General features: G+C 48.1%; 1 protein-coding gene across 4 annotated transcripts in view; it reads left to right on the forward strand.

Annotated features, from left to right (window-relative positions):
* The first annotated feature begins 3077 nt into the window (after window positions 1-3077).
* The window catches only part of AHCYL2 (adenosylhomocysteinase like 2), a 144983-nt gene continuing 127926 nt past the window's right edge, over window positions 3078-20134 (forward strand). For 2 of the 4 annotated variants that reach the window (XM_077264402.1, XM_077264404.1), the window contains exon 1: window positions 3078-3467. In XM_077264402.1, coding sequence (XP_077120517.1) covers window positions 3201-3467 — 267 coding nt within the window. In that variant the 5' untranslated portion in view covers window positions 3078-3200. The remainder of the gene's footprint in view (window positions 3468-20134) is intronic. The other 2 variants (XM_077264403.1, XM_077264405.1) reach the window with 1 other exon arrangement.

The following is a 20134-nucleotide window of genomic DNA, read 5'->3' on the forward strand; positions in this document are numbered from 1 at the left end:
GATAGAGAATAAGGGAGTAAAGGGGAAGGAATTGGAACTGTGTGAGGAAAATGCTCTGTATTGGGATGGAAACGTTCATATAGTTGTGTGCCCACTATCTACTGTATATAATCCCTTCCAAGTTATCGTTCAATAAAAAGTTCATTTTTGACTGGTGGTCTCCCTCATTGGTCATCATCTGGTCCTGGCCGGCCCAAGTCATCGGTAGCATGCGGCCTGCAATGGTGTAACGCCTCATAGTACGTCCACACACCCAGCCAGGACCCACACTTTCATGTAACGTGTTAGGGAGTAAGAAACGAGTACCTCGCCCACGGTAACGCCCCGCAACATGTTATAAAGTGATGACATATCGATTATTATTATTATTATTATTATTATTATTATTATTTATTTATATAGCACCATTAATTCCATGGTGCTGTACACGAGAAAGGGGTTACATACAGAGTTATAGATATCATTTACAGTAAACAGGTTTACAATGACACACTGGTACAGAGGGGAGAGGACCCTGTCCTTGCGGACTTACATTCTATGGGATAGTGGGGAAGAGACAGAAGGTAGGGGTGAGGCGGCGGCGGCTCTGGCGGTGGTGAGGCGGCGGCTCGGTTATTGTAGGCTGTAGGCTTTCCTGAAGAGATGGGTTTTCAGGTTCCGTCTGAAGGATCCGAGGGTGGTGGATAATCGGACGTGTTGAGGCATGGAATTCCAGAGGATGGGGGATATTCGGGAGAAATCTTGGAGGCAATTGTGTGAGGAACGAATAAGTGTGGAGGAGAGTAGGAGGTCTTGGGATGAACGAAGATTACGTGAGGGAAGATAGTGGGAGATTAGTTCAGAGATATAGGGAGGGGACAGGTTGTGGATGGCTTTGTAGATCAGTGTTAGTAGTTTGAACTGGATTCGTTGGGGGATTGGGAGCCAGTGGAGGGATTTGCAGAGGGGAGAAGCAGGGGAGTAGCGAGGAGAGAGGTGGATTAGGCGGGCAGCAGAGTTGAGGACAGACTGGAGTGGTGCAAGAGAGTTAGCGGGGAGGCCACAGAGGAGGGTGTTGCAGTAATCGAGGCGGGAGATGATGAGAGCATGCACAAGAGTTTTGGTAGATTGTGGACTGAGGAAGGAACGGATTCTGGCAATATTTTTGAGTTGGAGGCGACAGGAGGTGGCAAGAGCTTGGACGTGAGGTTTGAAGGACAGGGCAGAGTCAAGAGTTACTCCGAGGCAGCGGATTTCAGGAGCGGGAGAGAGCGCGATGCCGTTCACCATAATAGATAGATTGGGTAGGGGGGATATGTGAGTTGGGGGAAAGATGATGAATTCGGTTTTGTCTACATTGAGTTTTAGGAAACGAGAGGTGAAGAAGGAGGATATGGCTGACAGACACTTCGGGATTCTGGACAGCAGGGAGGTGACATCTGTGCCAGAGAGATAGATCTGAGTGTCGTCTGCATACAGGTGGTACTGGAAGCCATGGGACTTTATGAGTTGTCCTAGGCCAAGGGTATAGATGGAAAAAAGTAGGGGTCCTAGGACAGAGCCTTGAGGGACTCCAACAGAGAGAGGGCGGGATGAGGAGGTAGTGTGGGAGTGGGAAACGCTAAATGTGCGGTTGGATAGGTATGAGGCAATCCAGGACATGGTGAGGTCTTTGATGCCAAGGGAAGAAAGAATCTGTAGCAGTAGGCAGTGATCGACTGTGTCGAAAGCAGAGGACAGGTCAAGAAGGAGGAGGATGGAGAACTGTCTGTTAGCTTTGGCTGTGACTAGGTCATTAGTAATTTTTGTCAGGGCAGTTTCGGTGGAGTGGTGGGGGCGGAAGCCAGATTGGAGGTTGTCAAGGAGAGAGTTAGATGAGAGGTGGGAGGAAAGTTGACCATGGACATGCTGCTCAAGGAGTTTTGAAGCAAACGGGAGCAGTGATATGGGGCAATAGCTGGGCATAGCAGTTCGGTCAAGGTTATATCGATTGCCAAGCCATCAATATTTTATCAATAATGGTCCGACTTCTGGAGCCCCCACTGCTCCGGAGAGTGAAGGGTCTACAGCACTGGCATAATGTTGTATCTTCTTTATTGTTTTTCTCCTGGACAGTGCTGCCAGGCCACCTGGTTGTTCAGGACATTGCAGCACGACCCCACACAAGTGACTGCGTGTGCAGATGTTGCAGAGCAAAAATGGGACACAGCTACTCCAGTGTTCACACGTTGTTCTCAGGGTGGATTGGTGGGCCCACAGGTCAGAGCCTCACTGATCATTAAAAGGTTGTTTCCATCTTGATGGATATTGTCAGACAATAACATTTGCAGCCGTTGCTGAGATTTTAACACTTTTCAACCTGTTGCCTAGGAGACCGACCACTGCTGCTGTTTAGCCTGTGAGCACTGCGCTGAAGCTGACCAGGATTTGGAGGTAAAAGCACGCTCCAGCAATCCTGGCCAAGCTTCTTCTGAGCTTAAAGAAAACGCAATTAAAAACGAGCTTCTAAGCACTGCGCATGTTCTGTTTAGCAGTGGTGGTCGGTCTCCAAGGCAACGAGTTGTAAACATAAAAGTAATATCTTGAAAATGATTTAAATTTTTAATAAAGAAACTGCAAAAGTGCTGCATTTCCAAGCACTCTCCGGCAATGAAGCTGGGACTGACCCTCTCGGGCCCCTACAGATGACATTCCCCAGGTTACGTTACATTTGCATTCAGACCTAGAGGGTCTGTGCACAACTACACGTTTCCATGTGATTGTACAGTGTGGTCCTGTGTGCACACAGGAGCACGACCTAACAACAAGGCCTATACACTGCCAGGCCCATTTTATTTTGTACAGGTGCTAATAAAGCGTGTTGAAACAGAACGAGTCCGCCTCACTCTTCCTGCAGGACCGCACGGCACGCTGGTTATTGTAGTACACTGTTAGTGACAAAACCATAGCGAATACGAGTCCGGACTGCAGATCCCATAATGCTTCACGAAGAACAGCGATGACAGTGGTGCACGCCGGGAATTGTGGTCTACTATGATTCTTAGGATACGCGCTCTGCTTGTGGGAGAAACTAGCTTTCCCAGGCGCCCCTGCGGCAGGGGCAGGACAGCCTGCGGGGGCGTGCCAGAGGCTGCCGGCAGCGTGCTAGTGTTTGTGTGCATCAGGAGGCTGCTGAGGAGAGCGGAGCGAGAGCCGGGACAGACGAGTGTGTGTGTGGCGCCATGTCCGTGCAGGTAGTGACCGCCAAGGTGGCCGACGTGGAGCTGAAGGAGGCCGCTAAGGAGCGGCACAATGAGGCCCCTGCAGCGCCGCTCACCGCTGCTCTGCCGGCCGAGCCCGACAACAATACCGCGGTGTCGCCGCTCAGCCAGCCGCTGAAGGGGATCCCGGCTTCTGCCATGAAGAGGAGCGACCCGGTACAGCGCTCCGGAGACGGCGCCGGCAGCCCCGAGGGCGCAGTCAGTGAGGCCCCGCGGACCGTGAAAAAGGTAATGTGAGCCGGTCATAGCCTGGCGGTACACCCGGCGGCGGGCATCACCATCGTCCTGTGACGTCACCCGGCCTGTCTTCCGTGCCGCTTCCCGGTGCCAATGTCACCCTCTGTTCCTAGTGATTTATCTACAACGTCACCCGCTTTCTTCACCGTTACCGATGCTATTTGGGTGTGCGCGGTGATGACGAGCCGAGACACTGCCCGCGGCGCGGTTACCGGGGGCATCTTTTCTCCTGCAGCTGCGGACTACTTTTCCTCCATCATAGGCGAGAGGGCACCTCGCTGTTTCTATGCTGTGATGTTCCCAGGTGTGCAGCCCGGCTGTCATTGAGAGATTCTTCCGTCTGCATTGCGTTCTCTGATTGGTCGCGGACAAGAGCCGCTGTGACAGGCTCTCTTGTCCACGTTCCGTGCGTTTCTGCTGCTGAAGATGCGGCGTAGAGAAGCGCCCGCTGGGGCCACGCCACCTGCGGCGGCTCCGGTGACCTTCACTCGTCCTCTGTAGGGACGGGGTCCCGCGTGTAGGAGTTCGCGGAGACCCGGCATGTGTCCGCACAGAGTGTGGTGTGGAGCTGGGCTGTGTCCGCAGGGAGCTGCGTATCGCATCGTGGTGGCGGCTTCTAGATGCGCTACTCGTCTTACTGATGTCGGTGTTAATAGTTGTCACTTTCACCTAGGCTACTTTCACACTAGTGTCGGGCACTGCACGTCGCAATGCGTCGTTGTGGATAAAAAAAACGCATCCTGCAAAGTTGCCCGCAGGGTGCATTTTTTCTCCATAGCCTTTTATTAGCGACGCAGTGCCATGTCGTGTTTTGGCGGACCTCCGCCACAAAAAAGTTACATGTAACTTTTTTTGTGCGTCGAGTCCGTCATTTTCGACCGCGCATGCGTGGCCGAAACTCCGCCCCCTCCTTCCCAGACCTTGCAATGGGGCAGCGGATGCGTCGTAAGACTGCTTCCGCTGCCCACGTCGGGCATTTATTTCACAGTATGCGTCGGGACGACGCAGCGCGACGGCCCCGTACCGATGCTAGTGTGAAAGTAGCCTTATATATTGTAGTCCGGTAATACATAAAAACTACTGTGATATTGCTGACCTTTCCTTGGGGATAGATCTGTGGGGATCGTGCACTGGACCTACCACTACTCAGCACTTACCAGGCCCCATGCCTGTCCAGAAGCCACAGTGTGTGGAGCAGGAGCACCACTGCCGCTCACTGTAACGTGGCCACTCTTGGGTACTGCAGCAAGGCTACATCATGATTTTGACAATGACACTGGTCACAAGTCCAAAGATCACTCTATGCCGCTGCTACATTGTGGTGTTGGTGAATGGGGTCGAGTTGTGTCCTGCATAGTGCTGTTACCTTGACAAGCAAGTTGCAAAAAACCCAACTGGTTCCGGCCTTTGTGACTTGCTTGTTGTTACTTTGTGCTTAGTAATGTGACCCCATTTAGTAGCGTCATGCTGCAAGGTAGCAGCGTCTGTGTCGTGTCCAAAATCACTGTGTAGCCCCAGCCTTAATTTCTAATAATTATTGTCTTGTGACTGCAGCTCTTGTGCTGACCTAAATGTCACCATGGAAACAGGCAGCAAACTGTGTAGTATGATCCTGCAGGTATAGTCTGGTCGCTGCTTCTTGTAACCCACCACCTGTGCTCGCACAGAATAAAGGACAAATGGTAGAACATGTGAGACTACAGGACTACTCTGCAAAGAATGTGTGCTGAAGTTGCACTGCCTGCACAGGAACCTTTTTTAGTTTTACTTATTGCAATTTTACCTGTTTTCACATTTGTCGTCTTTTGTAATTACACGTGTTTCTGATAGCCATAAGCAGTCCAGGAAATGGCATCTGCAGGGCCTTCATGTGACCACATCATGGATAGAGGTGCAGTCATGGCTGTTAGTGGGTCTACATTGTCCAGTGAGTTGCAGTGCAGGAGATATACACACGTGCTGGACTGCTGGATGTAGAGCCACTAGTGGGCCTTATGTGACCGCACATCTATGCGAGTGATTGATGCCTCTTTAGACACCATTTCTTGCATGTTTCACTGACAAAACATTTTGAGTTACTTGTGTCTGTTGGACACGAATTGTACAAGAAATTCCTGTTAAACAATAGGAAACAAAAATTGAGATGTCTTTGATAAAATTGTTGACCACCATCTTTTAATTATTTTGGGCCCCAGCTCGTGGAGCCACACAGGAGGTGGCCCATTAAGGACTTTCCAAATGTCATCTATGTTGTCCATCATTTTCATTGATCCAAAGCTGGCCTGCAGAGCAAGACATGAATCCAACTTTCATGCAGACCATTGGTCTGTGCGAATAGCCCTATGGGATTTAATGGGGGAGGGGTTGCTGTCCATGGAAAATGTGGACCACACACAAGCAAGAAACTGGGATGTCTGAATGAGGCCATAGTGTTTAGCTATCATGAAGAGGTATTGTCATATCAGATATGTATGGCATATATATCCATTGATGTATGAAACAAGACTTGGACTCATGTGCACAGTAGAGCCTCAGTACTGCCATACATGCTTCATCCCTGTGATTAATACTTCAGCAGACAATACACGTATACTTAAGCCTCTTTCACATGTCAGCGTCTCCGGTACCTGTGGTGACAGTTTTCACACATATTGGAGACACATACATACATACAGTGTGTTTCCACGGGCCATGTGTTCGTGGGCAAAACACGCTGACGTGTCAGTTTTTTACCGTCGGCATGGACAGCAAAATGTCCCGCACACGGAGAACACACATTGATGTCCTCCATGTCACACACATCTACAACGGGGAAGAAGCGCTACAGTAAGCGCTGTTCCCCGGCGGCAGGTGCTGAAGACGGCTCTCATCATTCTCCCCTGCTCTGCCGGTGATCGGTGCGAGCAGAGGAGAATGATGAGAGTTATAATAAAGTCTGAACGATGACAACAGGTGGGGGCTTTAGGGACTCTTACTCCCATCATTCGACACCTGCTGCCACTAATAAGTTACAGCAGGAGCGGATGATCGAGTATTCCTCAGCCGCCGCCTGCGATCTAATGAAATTAATGATAAACCCGACGTCTGTTGCCCCCCTATTTTCTTGAACCAACCATGCAAAACTCACATTTGGGGGCTGCAACCCCCAGCTGTCAGCTTCAGCAAGGTTAGTTATCAAGAATAGAAGGGTCCCCACGCTGTTTTTTTAATTATTTAAATAAATAATAATAAAAAAAACCTTTGTGGGTTCACCCCATTTTTGACAACCAGCCTTGCTAAAGCTCAAATCTGAGGGCTGGTATTATCAGGCTGATAAGGGGCCATTGATATATGCTCCCCAGCCTAAAAACAGCAGCCCGCAGCTGCCCAGAAAAGGCACATCTATTAGATGTGCCTTTTCCGGTGCTTTGCCCAGCTCTTCCAACTTGCCCTGTAGCTGTGGCAAGTGGTATTAATATTTGTGGGGTTGATGTCACCTCTGTAATGTCAGGTGACATCAAGCCCACGGCTTGGTAATGGAGAGGTGTCTATAAGGCACCTATCCATTACTAATCCTATAGTTATATGTTAAATTAAAGACACAGCCAGAATAAAATCCTTTATTTGAAAAAAATGACAGACTCCTTTAATATTCTAAATTAAACCATACTTACAACTTCGCCTAATTCCACCGAAGACCTAAGTCTTCTGTAAGTAAAAAAACAACAATATATCATACCTGTCCGTTGTTGTGTCCCACGCCGTAATCCATGTCTGGGGGCTAAATAGTTTTCAACCTGGACGGTGCCAAGATGTGACCGTTGCGGCTGAAAACCACTGGTGAATGAGATGCTGAGAGCGCAGCATCGTTCACCAGCGGTGACATAATCACTGGCATTTTCCAAGCTCCTGAGGTCACTGCAATTCAGCCCTGCCTCTGATGTCACTGGTGAATGAGGCTGCGCTCTCAGCATCTCATTCACCAGTGGTTTTCAGCCGCAATGGTCGCATCTTGGCACTGTCCAGGTTGAAAACTACACAGCTCAAAAAAATAAAGGGAACACGTAAACAGAATATAACTCCAAGTAAATCAAACTTCTGTGAAATCAAACTGTCCATTTAGGAAGCAACACTGTTTGACAATCAATTTCACATGCTGTTGTGCAAATGGAATAGACAACAGATGGAAATTATTGACAATTATCAAGACACACTCAATAAAGGAGTGGTTCTGCAGGTGGGGACCACAGACCACATCTCAGTACCAATGCTTTCTGGCTGATGTTTTGGTCACTTTTGAATGTTGGTTGTGCTTTCACACTCGTGGTAGCATGAGACGGACTCTACAACCCACACAAGTGGTTCAGGCAGTGCAGCTCATCCAGGATGGCACATCAATGCGACCTATGGCAAGAAGGCTTGCTGTGTCTGTCAGCGTAGTGTACAGAGGCTGGAGGTGCTACCAGGAGACTGGTCAGTACACCAGATGACGTGGAGGGGGGCCGTAGGAGGGCAACAACCCAGCAGCAGGACCGCTACCTCAGCCGTTAAGCAAGGAGGAACAGGAGGAGCACTACCAGAGCCCGGCAAAATGACCTCCAGCAGGCCACAAATGTGCATGTGTCTGCACAAACAGAAACCGACTATGAGGATGGTCTGAGTGCCCGACACCCACAGATGGGGGGTTGTGCTCACAGCCCAACACCTTGCAGGACGCTTGGCATTTGCCACAGAACACTAGGATTGGCAAATTCGCTACTGGTGTCCTGTGCTCTTCACAGATGAAAGCAGCTTCACACTGAGCAGACGTGACAGAGTCTAGAGACGCTGTGGAGAGCAATTTGCTGCCTGCAACATCCTTCAGCATGACCGGTTTGGCAGTGGGTCAGCAATGGTGTGGGGTGGCATTTCTTTAGAGGGCCGCACAGCCCTCCATGTGTCATCGCCAGGGGTAGCCTGACTGCCATTAAGTACCGAGATGAGAACCTCAGACCCCTTGTGAGACCATATGCTGGTGCGGATGGCACTGGGTTCCTCCTAATGCAGGACAATGCCAGACCTCATGTGGCTGGAGTGTGTCAGCAGTTCATGAAACATGAAGGCATTGAAGCTATGGACTGGCCCGCCCTTTCCCCAGACCTGAATCTGATTGAACACATCTGGGACATCATGTATCGCACCATCCACCAACGTCACGTTGCACCACACTGTCTAGGAGTTGGCGGATGCTTTAGTCCAGGTCTGGGAGGATATCCCTCAGGAGACCATCCGCCTCCTTGAACACATCTGGGACATCATGTATCGCACCATCCACCAACGTCACGTTGCACCACACTGTCTAGGAGTTGGCGGATGCTTTAGTCCAGGTCTGGGAGGATATCCCTCAGGAGACCATCCGCCTCCTCGTCAGGAGCATGCCCAGGTGTTGTAGGGAGGTCATACAGGCATGTTGAGGCCACACACACTACTGAGCATCATTTTCCCTTCCCCCATGACGGCACACCTGAGAGAGGGGATCCGCCCAGTCAGGACAGGAACCCTACTGAAAATAAAAGGGCGGTACCTCTCCCTCGCTTCAGTTGGGTTTCCTGTCCTGACAGGGACCCTTGTGCTGAACACGGCGGTTCGACTTACCCAGGTCCCGTCCCGGCGTGGAAGAACAGGCAGCGCCTGTGCGTCGGAGGTTCGGGTCCTGGAGGCGCCGTCCGCAGGTCCCCCCGGGTCACTGCGTCCGTGCGGGCGTTGTGCAGCATGGTTGGAGGACCGGGTTCCTTCCATGGCTGCCACGCCGCCCACCCCTCTCTGCTGGCGCGGCGGCCGCTTCCGGGTCGCTCTTCTGACGTCGCACGTCAGGCCCGCTGTGAATGGGCGTGCCCGTGTGACGTCGGAGGCAGGCGCCGGATCCAAGATGGCGGCGCCCATGAAGAAAACGCCGGCCGGTGAATGAAGACTCCGGCGGCATGGCAGAGAGGGGGAGGGATCACTATTGGGCACCGGAGAGGCGGGGAGTGCAGTGGTCGCCCCATAAAAGGGTGCTGGACCACAGAAGACGCGCTCATGTCCAAAAACTTCGCCATGGAGGTAGGACAACAAGAGCAGCTGCAGCAGTCTTCTTCACAGCAGCAGCAGCCGGAGCTCTCACCAGATGCCTTGCCGAGCCACCAACATACCAGGAGCAGCCGCTCAAGTGGTAAAAACAGTGGTCGTTCCGTCCGGCAAGATTCGTCAACGTCCAGGAGGGACGCTTCACGTGCATCTGTCCAGCCTCAAAAATCGGTACCCTTGATTGTCGGCGGTGGTGAGTGATCTACGTGAATGTATCCCTTATGGTAACAGGGTCCATTTTTCTGTTTTGATCACTAGGGGTCCAGGAAAGCTACCGGTAAAACAAAGAACCGAGAGTGTGCCCTTTGTAAAAACCCGCTCGCAGTGCAGTATCGGAAGGATCTCTGTGCTGACTGCATAAATAAGACTATTCAAGAAGAAACCCCTAATTTCACCACTAGCCTTAAAGCCATAATACAGGCTGAAATAAAAGACTCCTTAAAATTGGCCCTTAGCGAACCAAGAGGGGGAAGCCGTAGGGCGTCTACAGAGTCGGATACCTCTCAGAGACAAGGGAGTCATAAAACATCCCGATCTCCCTCTACTTCCCCAGCCTCGGTCCACTCTTCAGATTCCTCCTCGGATAGTGATTCAGGAGGTCGTCCGTGCCTTCCCACGGAGGACGTGGACAAATTAGTCAAAGCAGTTAGGTCTGCAATGGGCCTTAAAGAGGAGAAGACACCTAGGTCACTAGAGGATGTCATGTTTGGTGGCTTAGAAGAGAGGAGGAAACGCACGTTTCCAGTTAATGCAAAAATAAAAGCATTAATTGAGAAAGAGTGGAAAAGACCTGAAAAAATGGGTTCTTTGCCCTCTTCATCCAAAAGGAGATATCCCTTTGAAAATAAAGACTCTGAACCTTGGGAAAAGATCCCCAAAATTGACGGAGCGGTAGCCAAATGCTTAAAAAAATCATCCCTTCCATTAGAAGACTCGGGTGTTCTTAAAGACCCGCTTGACAAAAAAGCAGATGGTTTTCTCAGACATATCTGGGAAGCCTCAGCGGGGGGCCTGAAGCCAGCAATCGCTGGAACTTGTACGGCCCGCGCTCTGATGGTCTGGCTACAGCAGATAGAGGATCAGCTAAGGGACAAGGTACCCAGATCCGACATCCTTGCCAATATATCCTTGGTGCAAGGGGCAGCAGCCTTTTTAGCAGACTCTTCTGCGGATTCCGCAAGACTAACGGCCAGAGCAGCGAGCTTGTCTAATGCGGCAAGAAGAGCCCTCTGGCTCAAAGGTTGTCCGGGGGATTTACCATCTAAACACAAGCTGTGCTCCATCCCATGTGATGGCCAACTCCTCTTTGGGAAAAAACTTGAAGAAATCCTGGAACATGCAGGAGATAAAAAGAAAGGCTTTCCCAATATCCCTAAAGAGTCCAAAAAACCCTTTTTTCGGAGGAGAAGATTTAATAGAGGTCGCCCCCCAGGAGAAAGAAAAAACTGGGACTTTAGGGATAAGAGAGGCTCAGGCTACATGTTCAAAGGGCCCTCTACATCGGCAAAGAAATCCCCCCAATGACATTACGCCAGAAGTGGGAGGAAGACTCTCCCTCTTCTTTCCGGCCTGGGTAAACATCTCCCCCAGTACCTGGGTCATAAATATAATCAGAGACGGCCTCAAAATAAAATTCACCTGTCCACCCAGACGAAACTTTATTATAACTCCCCGAAGAAAGTCCCAGCAGGAACAATCTGCCCTAGAAGCCGAAGTCCTGGGACTTATCCACAAAAAGGTTCTTCTGGAGGTTCCGGTTCAGGAGGAGGGAGACGGGTTTTACTCCCCCCTCTTCTTAATCCAAAAACCGGATGGTTCTTGGAGAACTATTATAAACTTAAAAAAACTCAACCAATCCATAGAGAACTACTCTTTCAAGATGGAGTCTATAAATACGACCATAAAACTCCTTTTCCAACACTGCTTCATGGCAGTAATAGACTTGAAAGATGCGTATTATCATATACCAAGGCATCCGGAATATCAGAAATACTTGAGAGTAGCTCTCTATGTCCAGAACCAGATGAAACATTATCAATACACAGCCCTTCCGTTCGGTCTGTCTACAGCTCCCAGGGTGTTCACCAAGGTGATGGTGGAAGTAATGTCATACCTCCGGTCCCGGGATGTAGTCATTGTCCCATATCTGGACGATTTCCTGGTAATAGGAAGATCAGAGTCCCACTGCACTCATCAAGTATCAGTGGTAACATCAACTCTAAGGGAGCTGGGTTGGATAATAAATATCCCCAAGTCCAGACTGCTGCCAGTAAAATTATAGTCCTTCCTGGGGTTAATACTGGACTCCGAACGTCAGCTCTGCCTTCTTCCAGAAAACAAGGTAGACAAAATAATAAATCTGACCGGTACAGCAATACGCCAGCCGACAATGACTCTGAGAAAGGCAATGTCCCTTCTAGGCTCGTTAACATCGTGTATTCCGGCAGTAGAATGGGCACAATTCCACCTAAGACAACTACAGTGGGAAGTTCTCTCAGCCCAAAGACTGCTAAAAGGGCATTTAGAAGGAAATCTATGTCTCTCCCTTGGCGTAAGGGATTCCCTAGTTTGGTGGACTGTGAGAAACCACCTGACAATGGGGGTCCGGTGGCAAAATCCGGTCATAGACATTATCACGACCGACGCAAGCGGTACAGGTTGGGGGGCTCACCTGAGGTCTCACTCTGTACAAGGGACCTGGTCCATACGAGAAAAGAACTATGGATCAAACGAAAAAGAGCTGTGGGCAGTGGAGAAATCCCTAAGACATTTTCTTCCTTTACTCCGGGGTCGCCATACTCGAATCCTGACGGACAATCGAGCAGTGGTGGCGTATGTCAATCATCAGGGGGGAACGAGGTCCAAAGGCCTCATGCAGGCATCAAACATACTCTTTCAACTAGCAGAACAACACCTGTCATCTCTGTCGGCATTGCACATCAAAGGCACAGAAAACACTCAAGCGGACTTCCTGAGTCGCAGAGGCTTAAGGCAGGGGGAATGGTCATTAAACCCCCAGATATTTCAACAAATAGTCCAAGCCTGGGGCACACCAGAGATAGACTTGTTCGCCAACTCCCACAACAGAAAAGTCAGGAGGTTCTGCTCCTTGAATCCGAGAGAACATCCCTTCGCAGTAGATGCCCTACTGATACCTTGGAAGTTTTCTCTGGCCTACGCATTCCCCCCGATAGTGATGATTCCAGCTGTGATCCGGAAGATCAGAGAGGACCAGGCGAATATCATCTTCATAGCTCCTTTTTGGCCAAGGAGACCTTGGTTCTCCCTTCTAAGGCAGATGTCGGTAACAGACCCATGGATCCTGCCAGAGGTTCCGGACCTGCTAACCCAGGGCCCAGTGACCCACTCTCAGGTGAAGGGCTTCCATCTCGCAGCCTGGAATTTGAGAGGGCGTTACTAAGTCGCCAAGGATTCTCTCCAGGGTTAGTCTCCACCCTGTTGAAAAGCAGAAAACCCATAACCTCTAGAATCTATGGTAGGACATGGAAAAAATTTCTCGACTTCCTGGGGGAACCATTGGGGGAGGTGGCTCCAATAGGTCCTATCCTAGAGTTTCTGCAAGCAGGATTACATCTTGGGTTAGCAACCAGCACCCTTAAAGTTCAGGTTTCTGCCTTGGGGGCCCTATATAATTGTAATCTTGCCTCAAATAAATGGGTCTCACGATTCATAAAATCTTGTAGTAGATCTCGGCCAGTTATTATCCCAAAAATCCCTCCTTGGGATCTAAATTTGGTCTTAGAAGCCCTGACTAAACAGCCCTTTGAGCCTTTGCAGGAGTTATCACCTAAGTTACTTACCCTTAAAACAGTTTTACTAGTAGCCTTAACATCGGCACGTAGGGTAAGTGATTTACAGGCCCTGTCAATATGCCCTCCTTATACTCAGGTTTTTGATGACAGGATTGTTCTAAGACCAGACCCGGCTTATCTCCCCAAGGTGGTTCAAAAGTTCCATAGGAGTCAGGAGATTACTTTACCATCTTTCTGTAGTAATCCTAAAAATCCAGGGGAACAAAGGTTCCACATGTTAGATGTGAGAAGATCTATGTTACAATACATGTCTGTGACTAATCAGTGGAGGAAAGACCAAACCCTATTCGTAGCCTTTCAGGGTAGCAAAAGAGGGTGCGGGGTAGCTAAAAGTACCATTGCTAGATGGATCAGGGAGGCCATTAGTTTATCCTATTCTGCAAGTGGCACTCCGGTTCCTGACGGCATCAAGGCTCACTCCACCAGAGCCGTGGCTACCTCCTGGGCAGAGAAAGCTGAGGTATCAATTGACCAAATTTGCAAGGCCGCTACCTGGTCCTCACCCTCAACTTTTTTCAAACACTACCGGCTAGACCTTTCCTCCTCTGCTGACCTAACCTTTGGTAGAAGGGTGCTCCAAGCGGTGGTCCCTCCCTAAGGTTTCATTCTACAAAATTCTCTCAGGTGTGCCGTCATGGGGGAAGGGAAAACACCAAGGTTACTTACGGGTAGCCGGTTTTTCCGGAGCCCATGACGGCACCCGTATATTCCCCCCCTTTTTTTCACCCTTTCGGTGTGCACTATTGTTTTGGGTGTGTTTAGTTAATATAATGTGGTGTTGGATTGCCATGTATACTAACCAGGGGGGCCTCTCATGCTCTGAAAACCAACTGAAGCGAGGGAGAGGTACCGCCCTTTTATTTTCAGTAGGGTTCCTGTCCTGACTGGGCGGATCCCCTCTCTCAGGTGTGCCGTCATGGGCTCCGGAAAAACCGGCTACCCGTAAGTAACCTTGGTGTTTCCTTGTCTTGAAGCATTTCCACTGAAGTTGGATCAGCCTGTAACTTCATTTTCCACTTTGATTTTGAGCATCATTCCAACTCCAGACCTCCGTGGGATATTAGTTGTGATTTACGTTGATCATTTTTAGGTTTTATTGTTCTCAACACATTCCACTATGTAATGAATAAAGATTTACAACTGGAATATTTCATTCAGTGATATCTAGGATGTGGGATTTTAGTGTTCCCTTTATTTGAGCAGTGTATTTAGCCCCCAGACATGGATTACGTCGTGGGACACAATGACGGACAGATATGGTATATTGTTGTTTGGTTTTTTTTTTATTTTATTTTTATTACATGAGATCGAGGGCTTCAGTGGAATTAGGCGTTGCAGTAAGTATGGTTTAATTTAGAATATTAAAGGAGTCTGTAATTTTTTTCAAATAAAGAATTTTATTCTAGCTGTGTTTTTATTTAACATATAAAACTATAGGATTAATAATGGATATGTGTTTTTTAGACTCCTCTCCATTACTAAGCTGTGGGCTTGATGTCACCTGACATTAAGGTGACATCAACCCCACAAATATTAACTCCACTTGCCACCGCTACAGGTAAAGTGGAAAGAGTCGGCAAAGCGCCAGAAAAGGCACTTTTTTGGGCAGCTGCGGGCTCCTGTTTTCAGGCTGGGGGGCCCCTTACCAGCCTGAGAATACCAGCCCCCCAGTTGTGAGCTTTAGCAAGGCTGGTTGTTAAAAATGGGGGGGGGGGACCCCACACCATATTTTAAAATTATTTATTTAAATAATTAAAAAGAACAGCGTGAGGGCTCCTTTATTCTTGATAACCAACCTTGCTGAAGCTGACAGCTGTGGGTTGTAGCCCCCAGCTGTCAGTTTTGCCTGGTTGGTTCAAGAAAATAGGGGGGAACCCATGTTGTGTATTTCATTAGATCGCTGGCTGCGGCTGAGGAATACCCTGATCATCCGCTCCTGCTGTCACTGTTATTAGCGGCAGCAGGTGTCTGATGGGAGTAAGAGTCCCAAAAGTCCCCACCTGCTGTCATCGTTTGGACTTTATTATAACTCTCATCATTATCCTGTGCTCAGGCCGATCGCCAGCAGAGCAGGGGAGAATAAGAGCCAGTTTCAGCACCAGTTGCCGGGGAACAGCGCTTACTGTAGCGCTTCTTCCCCTGCGGCCGTCCTTATGGTACTGATGTGGCACACGGTTGCCACACGTGTGCTGCAAGTATTACACACACTTACATCTTTAGTACCGTTTATTTTCCGGTACTGGAAACCGGCCTTAGGGATCTGACAGAGTAAATCCTTGTACTGTACGTGCACATGATGTATTTCAGGCTGATCTCTGAAACCCACCAGAAAAAGTGCTAAAAAGAAAGAACACAACTTGCTATTCATATGAAATCAAATGCAAGTAGGTTGACTAGTGAGAAGAAAATATTGGTCTGTTTCTCTGTGGTGGTAACACTCATGCAGGTGAAAATCCAGCCTATAGGTCCTTTTACATGGACAGATAAACTGCCCGAAAGTTGCATAAGTCAGCAGGCGTTGGTCAGGTTTTGTTTATCCATGCTGAAAACTGTTGTTCTAACAGTAAGATATAGAAACATGATTGGTGTGACACGTGACAATGGTTTATAACTAATAACTGAACTTTGTATGTAATTGTCTAGAATCGATGTTTGATGCTTGCAGTGGTTGTAATAAAAGATTGTAAATATGAATATCTATGAGAAGCTTTAGGAGCTTATGTTCACATGATGCATTTGCGCTGGGTTTATTTTTTCACATTTTTTTGAACTAGCTGTAAGAGTGCATTTTTTTCTATCATGATTTTAAAAAAATGTAAAGGTTTTTATGTTTAATGTTTTGGAAAATCAGAGCAAAAAACCCAAAGGCAGCTCAATTTTGCTCACAACATAACTTCAGTTTTCAGCTCCCTGCAGGGAAATATTAAATGCCCGACTGGAGAACTCCTGCTGAGGGAAAGGCACTAACCATGGTAGCCAGGTGTGCGCCTAGAATCTTGGTGCTGGCTACTGTTTATTTTTTCCCCTCCATTGGCTCCAGTGTTATAGGGGACTGTTGTATGTTAACAGATTATTCTTACACATTTTGGCATGTCTGCATTGTATAACAGGGTCTAATATCCACCGCTGGGACCTGTACACATCTTGAGTATTGGGGTTATTCGTCTTGATTTCTAGGGCACTTGTGTATATGTGGCTACCATGTGATTGTACCATAAATGACATAAGAATACCCTTTACACATGGCTTCCGAGATATGGCACTCACACAGCCTTAGGGTATGTGCATACGCTGCGGATCCGCAGCGTTACCGCAGCCGCGGATCCGCAGCGGTTTCCCATGCATTTACAGTACCATGTAATGCTATGGGAAATGAAATCCGCAGTGCACATGCTGCGGAAAAAAATGCGCGGAAACGCAGCGGTTTATCTTCCGCAGCATGTCAATTCTTTGTGCGGAATCCGCAGCGGTTTTTCACCTGCTCCAATAGGAAACTGCAGGTGAAAAACCACAGCGGAAACCACAATAAAAACTGCAATAAATCCGCAGTAAAAAATTCCACAATGGAATCCGCAGCGTGTGCACATGGCCTTAGAACTGATGTCCAGGCTCTTCTCACCTCTGGCTTCTCGGCCTAACTGGCGATGTGACTGCTTTTACCATCTCGTGTTCTTGAAATCTTTTAGACATTTTTTTTCGGAGGAGCAGATTACCCTCACGGTCATTGTTATTTTTCCCTATTTAGATCTGAAAATAAAGCGATTGTTTATTAGGCTGTGGAGTTGGTAACCCCAACCTCCGACTCCTCAATTTCCCTTACTCCAACTCCACAGCCCTGCTTTAAAAGTGAAGCTACTTAGTCCATGAGCCGGGCCAGATATCGGTACCACCCGGAGTGACTAATTTTCTTTGGTATTTTTAGGTAGATGCATGTCTGTAGTTTATTTTTTGATATGATAGCCCTTACATATACGTAGCTTATTAACCCCTTCAGCCCTAGGCCTATTTGTACCCAAGTGCCTAAGCCAATCTGACCTGTGCCACTTCATGGGCTAATAACTTTGGAACGCTTTCACCTATCCAAGCCATTCTGAGATTGTTTTCTCGTGACATATTGTACTTCACGTCAGTGCTAAATGGGAGTCAATATATTTTACCTTTCTATATAAAAAAATGCTAAATATTCGGAAATTTTGGAAAAATCGGCAATTTTTTAACTTTGAAATTCTCTGCTTTTTACAAAAATACTGATACCCCCCATAATAGTTATTAATTTACACTCCCCACATGTTTACTTCATATTGGCATCATTTTGAAAATGAAACCTTATTGTTTTACGACGTAATAGGGCTTATAGTTTTATGCGCAATTTTTCACATTTACAGCAAAACCCACTTTTCAAAGGACCAAGTCACTTCTGAAGTCACTTTAAGGGGCTTACATAACAGAAACCACCCATAAATTACCCCATTTTGCAAACTACACCCCTCAAGCTGTTCAAAACTCATTTTTAAAAACTGTTAACCCTTTAGGTGTTCCACAGGAATTTTAGCATGAGCCAAGAACCAAATATGACGATATCGGTACCACCCGGAGTGACTAGATGTAGTATTTTTAACAAAATTTAATCCAAGTTATGTAAATACACACTGAACATGTCATGTGCATATATATATATATATGTTACTCCATAATATCTTCAACATCGGACTCTGAATCTGACTGTTGTTCTACTGGCTCGTCTTCAGTACCCTTGTTCTGGCATGTCTGTAATCTGCACATGTCTGTGCACTTCAGGCCATTGCTGAGGCAAGTACACTGAGGAAGTTCACATGACCGCACACACTTGCAGGACAGTAGCTGTATAATAGCTTCTGGTGCTGGTGCCCCTTGCATCCACTTGACAACAAGCTTTCCGTCGTTATCTATCATCCAACCGCAGTCTGTTGGGTTTGCAACCCATGGCTGGCTCTGCAGACTTCTCCTCCAGATCGCAGCCTGGTAGTTTGCACGCAGTGCATGCATGAAAAGGCAGTCCTGGCAAGGAGGGAGTTGACTTGACTCTACCACTCCACGTCTGGCACAGAACAGCTGATAACGGAGCCTGTTTACCTCAGTTGTTTGGGTAGTTGGCAGGTACATGTGGCAGGTGATTTCCTGTAACTTCTCAAAAAGTTCGGTAGACACTTCCCATGAACGACCAACTTCCTGAAAGGCATCCTGGTATGTCTTGTTCATCTTCAACTGCTTGAGTGTCGTCATCTTCCCACGGCCAGCGAATGCACTGACGGTGTCACAGCCTGTAAATGCATGCATACCAATCAATGAATCACATACGCTGCCTCCCAATGTTCGGCTCAGAGTGGTGATATCCAGGAATCTTGTCCGGTTCTGTGTACCGCATTTCTGGAACAGGTGGGATGGGATTTTGTGGCACATGCCCAGACACAGGACCATGACATCAGTATCCTCCGAAGTGATGATGACCGACTTGTAACCAGATTCTGCTGCATGAAGAGCATGGAGAAGGAGGCGTGTGTCTGCTTCTTCTTGATTTGACTTAAGGTCAGCAGCCTCTTCCCACTGTTCTTTGGTGATCTTAAAGCAGAGCTGCTCACATGTGACATACAGCTCCTTCTCCTCAAGCTTCTCCCTGTGGTGTTTCGCCTTCCATTCTTCTACCAGAAACTTTATGAGACTTGCCTTGTTGGAGGAACTACTTAGAAGCTTTTTCCACTGCTGGATGTTGTGCCCATGTTGAATGTTCTTGAAATGGATCCCTGTGCCTTCATATCTGTTGACTCTTTCTGTATCTTTGATGGATGTCTCCTTGTAGACGTCAAAGACAATATCAATGCGCTTGCTCTTAGCACCCTCATGGATAGCGCGACTCATTGCTGTGCCTGCTAGCTGGCCAAATGTTGCATTGTTTCCCTTCAGTTTCTGAACCAGGCTCATCCCATCAATGATGGTTGCAGAGGGCTCGGGGATCACTTCTGCAGGACGAGCATTCCTCTCCAACTCCCTTGCGAGGGCAGCCTTGTTGGTCTTGCGGATAGACCCATCACCATTGGCAAGTGCCCATGGCAATGGACCCAGGGGATGAGTCAAGACATCACTCATTTGTAGCTTTCTGTTCTCAGCTACAAGTATCATCTGGCCAAATAGGTTTCTGTCAGCCTTCAAAATTACCTCCTTGCCAAGACCTTGTCTGCGTGTCTTCATTTGGATGTTAGAGAACGTTTTAAGTTTGTTCTTCGTCATCTTGTCATGAAACAATGTAGTTGGCTTATCGGTACCCAAACGCTCATCCTTGAATGTTTGATATGCATCCTCTCCTATACTGTATGCCCCTTGAAGGTCTTTGGCTACATCTGGTGGTGCTACAGTCGCTGTTGACAAACTGATAAGTTCACCATTATGCTCTTTGTTGAAGGGGTTCACCCAACCTGTCTCCAGCAGTTGAACGAAAGATTGGACATCGGCTTCATCTCTTCTAATCCTAGACACCTGTAGGTCTGAATGGCTGAAGTCAGTATATTGTTGGCCTACCAGGGCCCTCAGCTGCCTCAAGTACATACTGCGGTACTCTGATGTCAGGTAGAACCTGGAAACAGCTCCAACTTTGAGGCTGAAGCCTTTTGTGCCCCCTGGTGTCTGGGTGTCTTTGTTGATTGTCTCTTCAATGGTCTGGTCCACAGGAATTCGTCCAAAAGGATTCTTGCTACCGATCTGGACCGA

The sequence above is a fragment of the Ranitomeya variabilis genome, chromosome 5 (assembly GCF_051348905.1).
Source record: "Ranitomeya variabilis isolate aRanVar5 chromosome 5, aRanVar5.hap1, whole genome shotgun sequence".
NCBI classification, from domain to species: Eukaryota; Metazoa; Chordata; class Amphibia; order Anura; family Dendrobatidae; genus Ranitomeya; species Ranitomeya variabilis.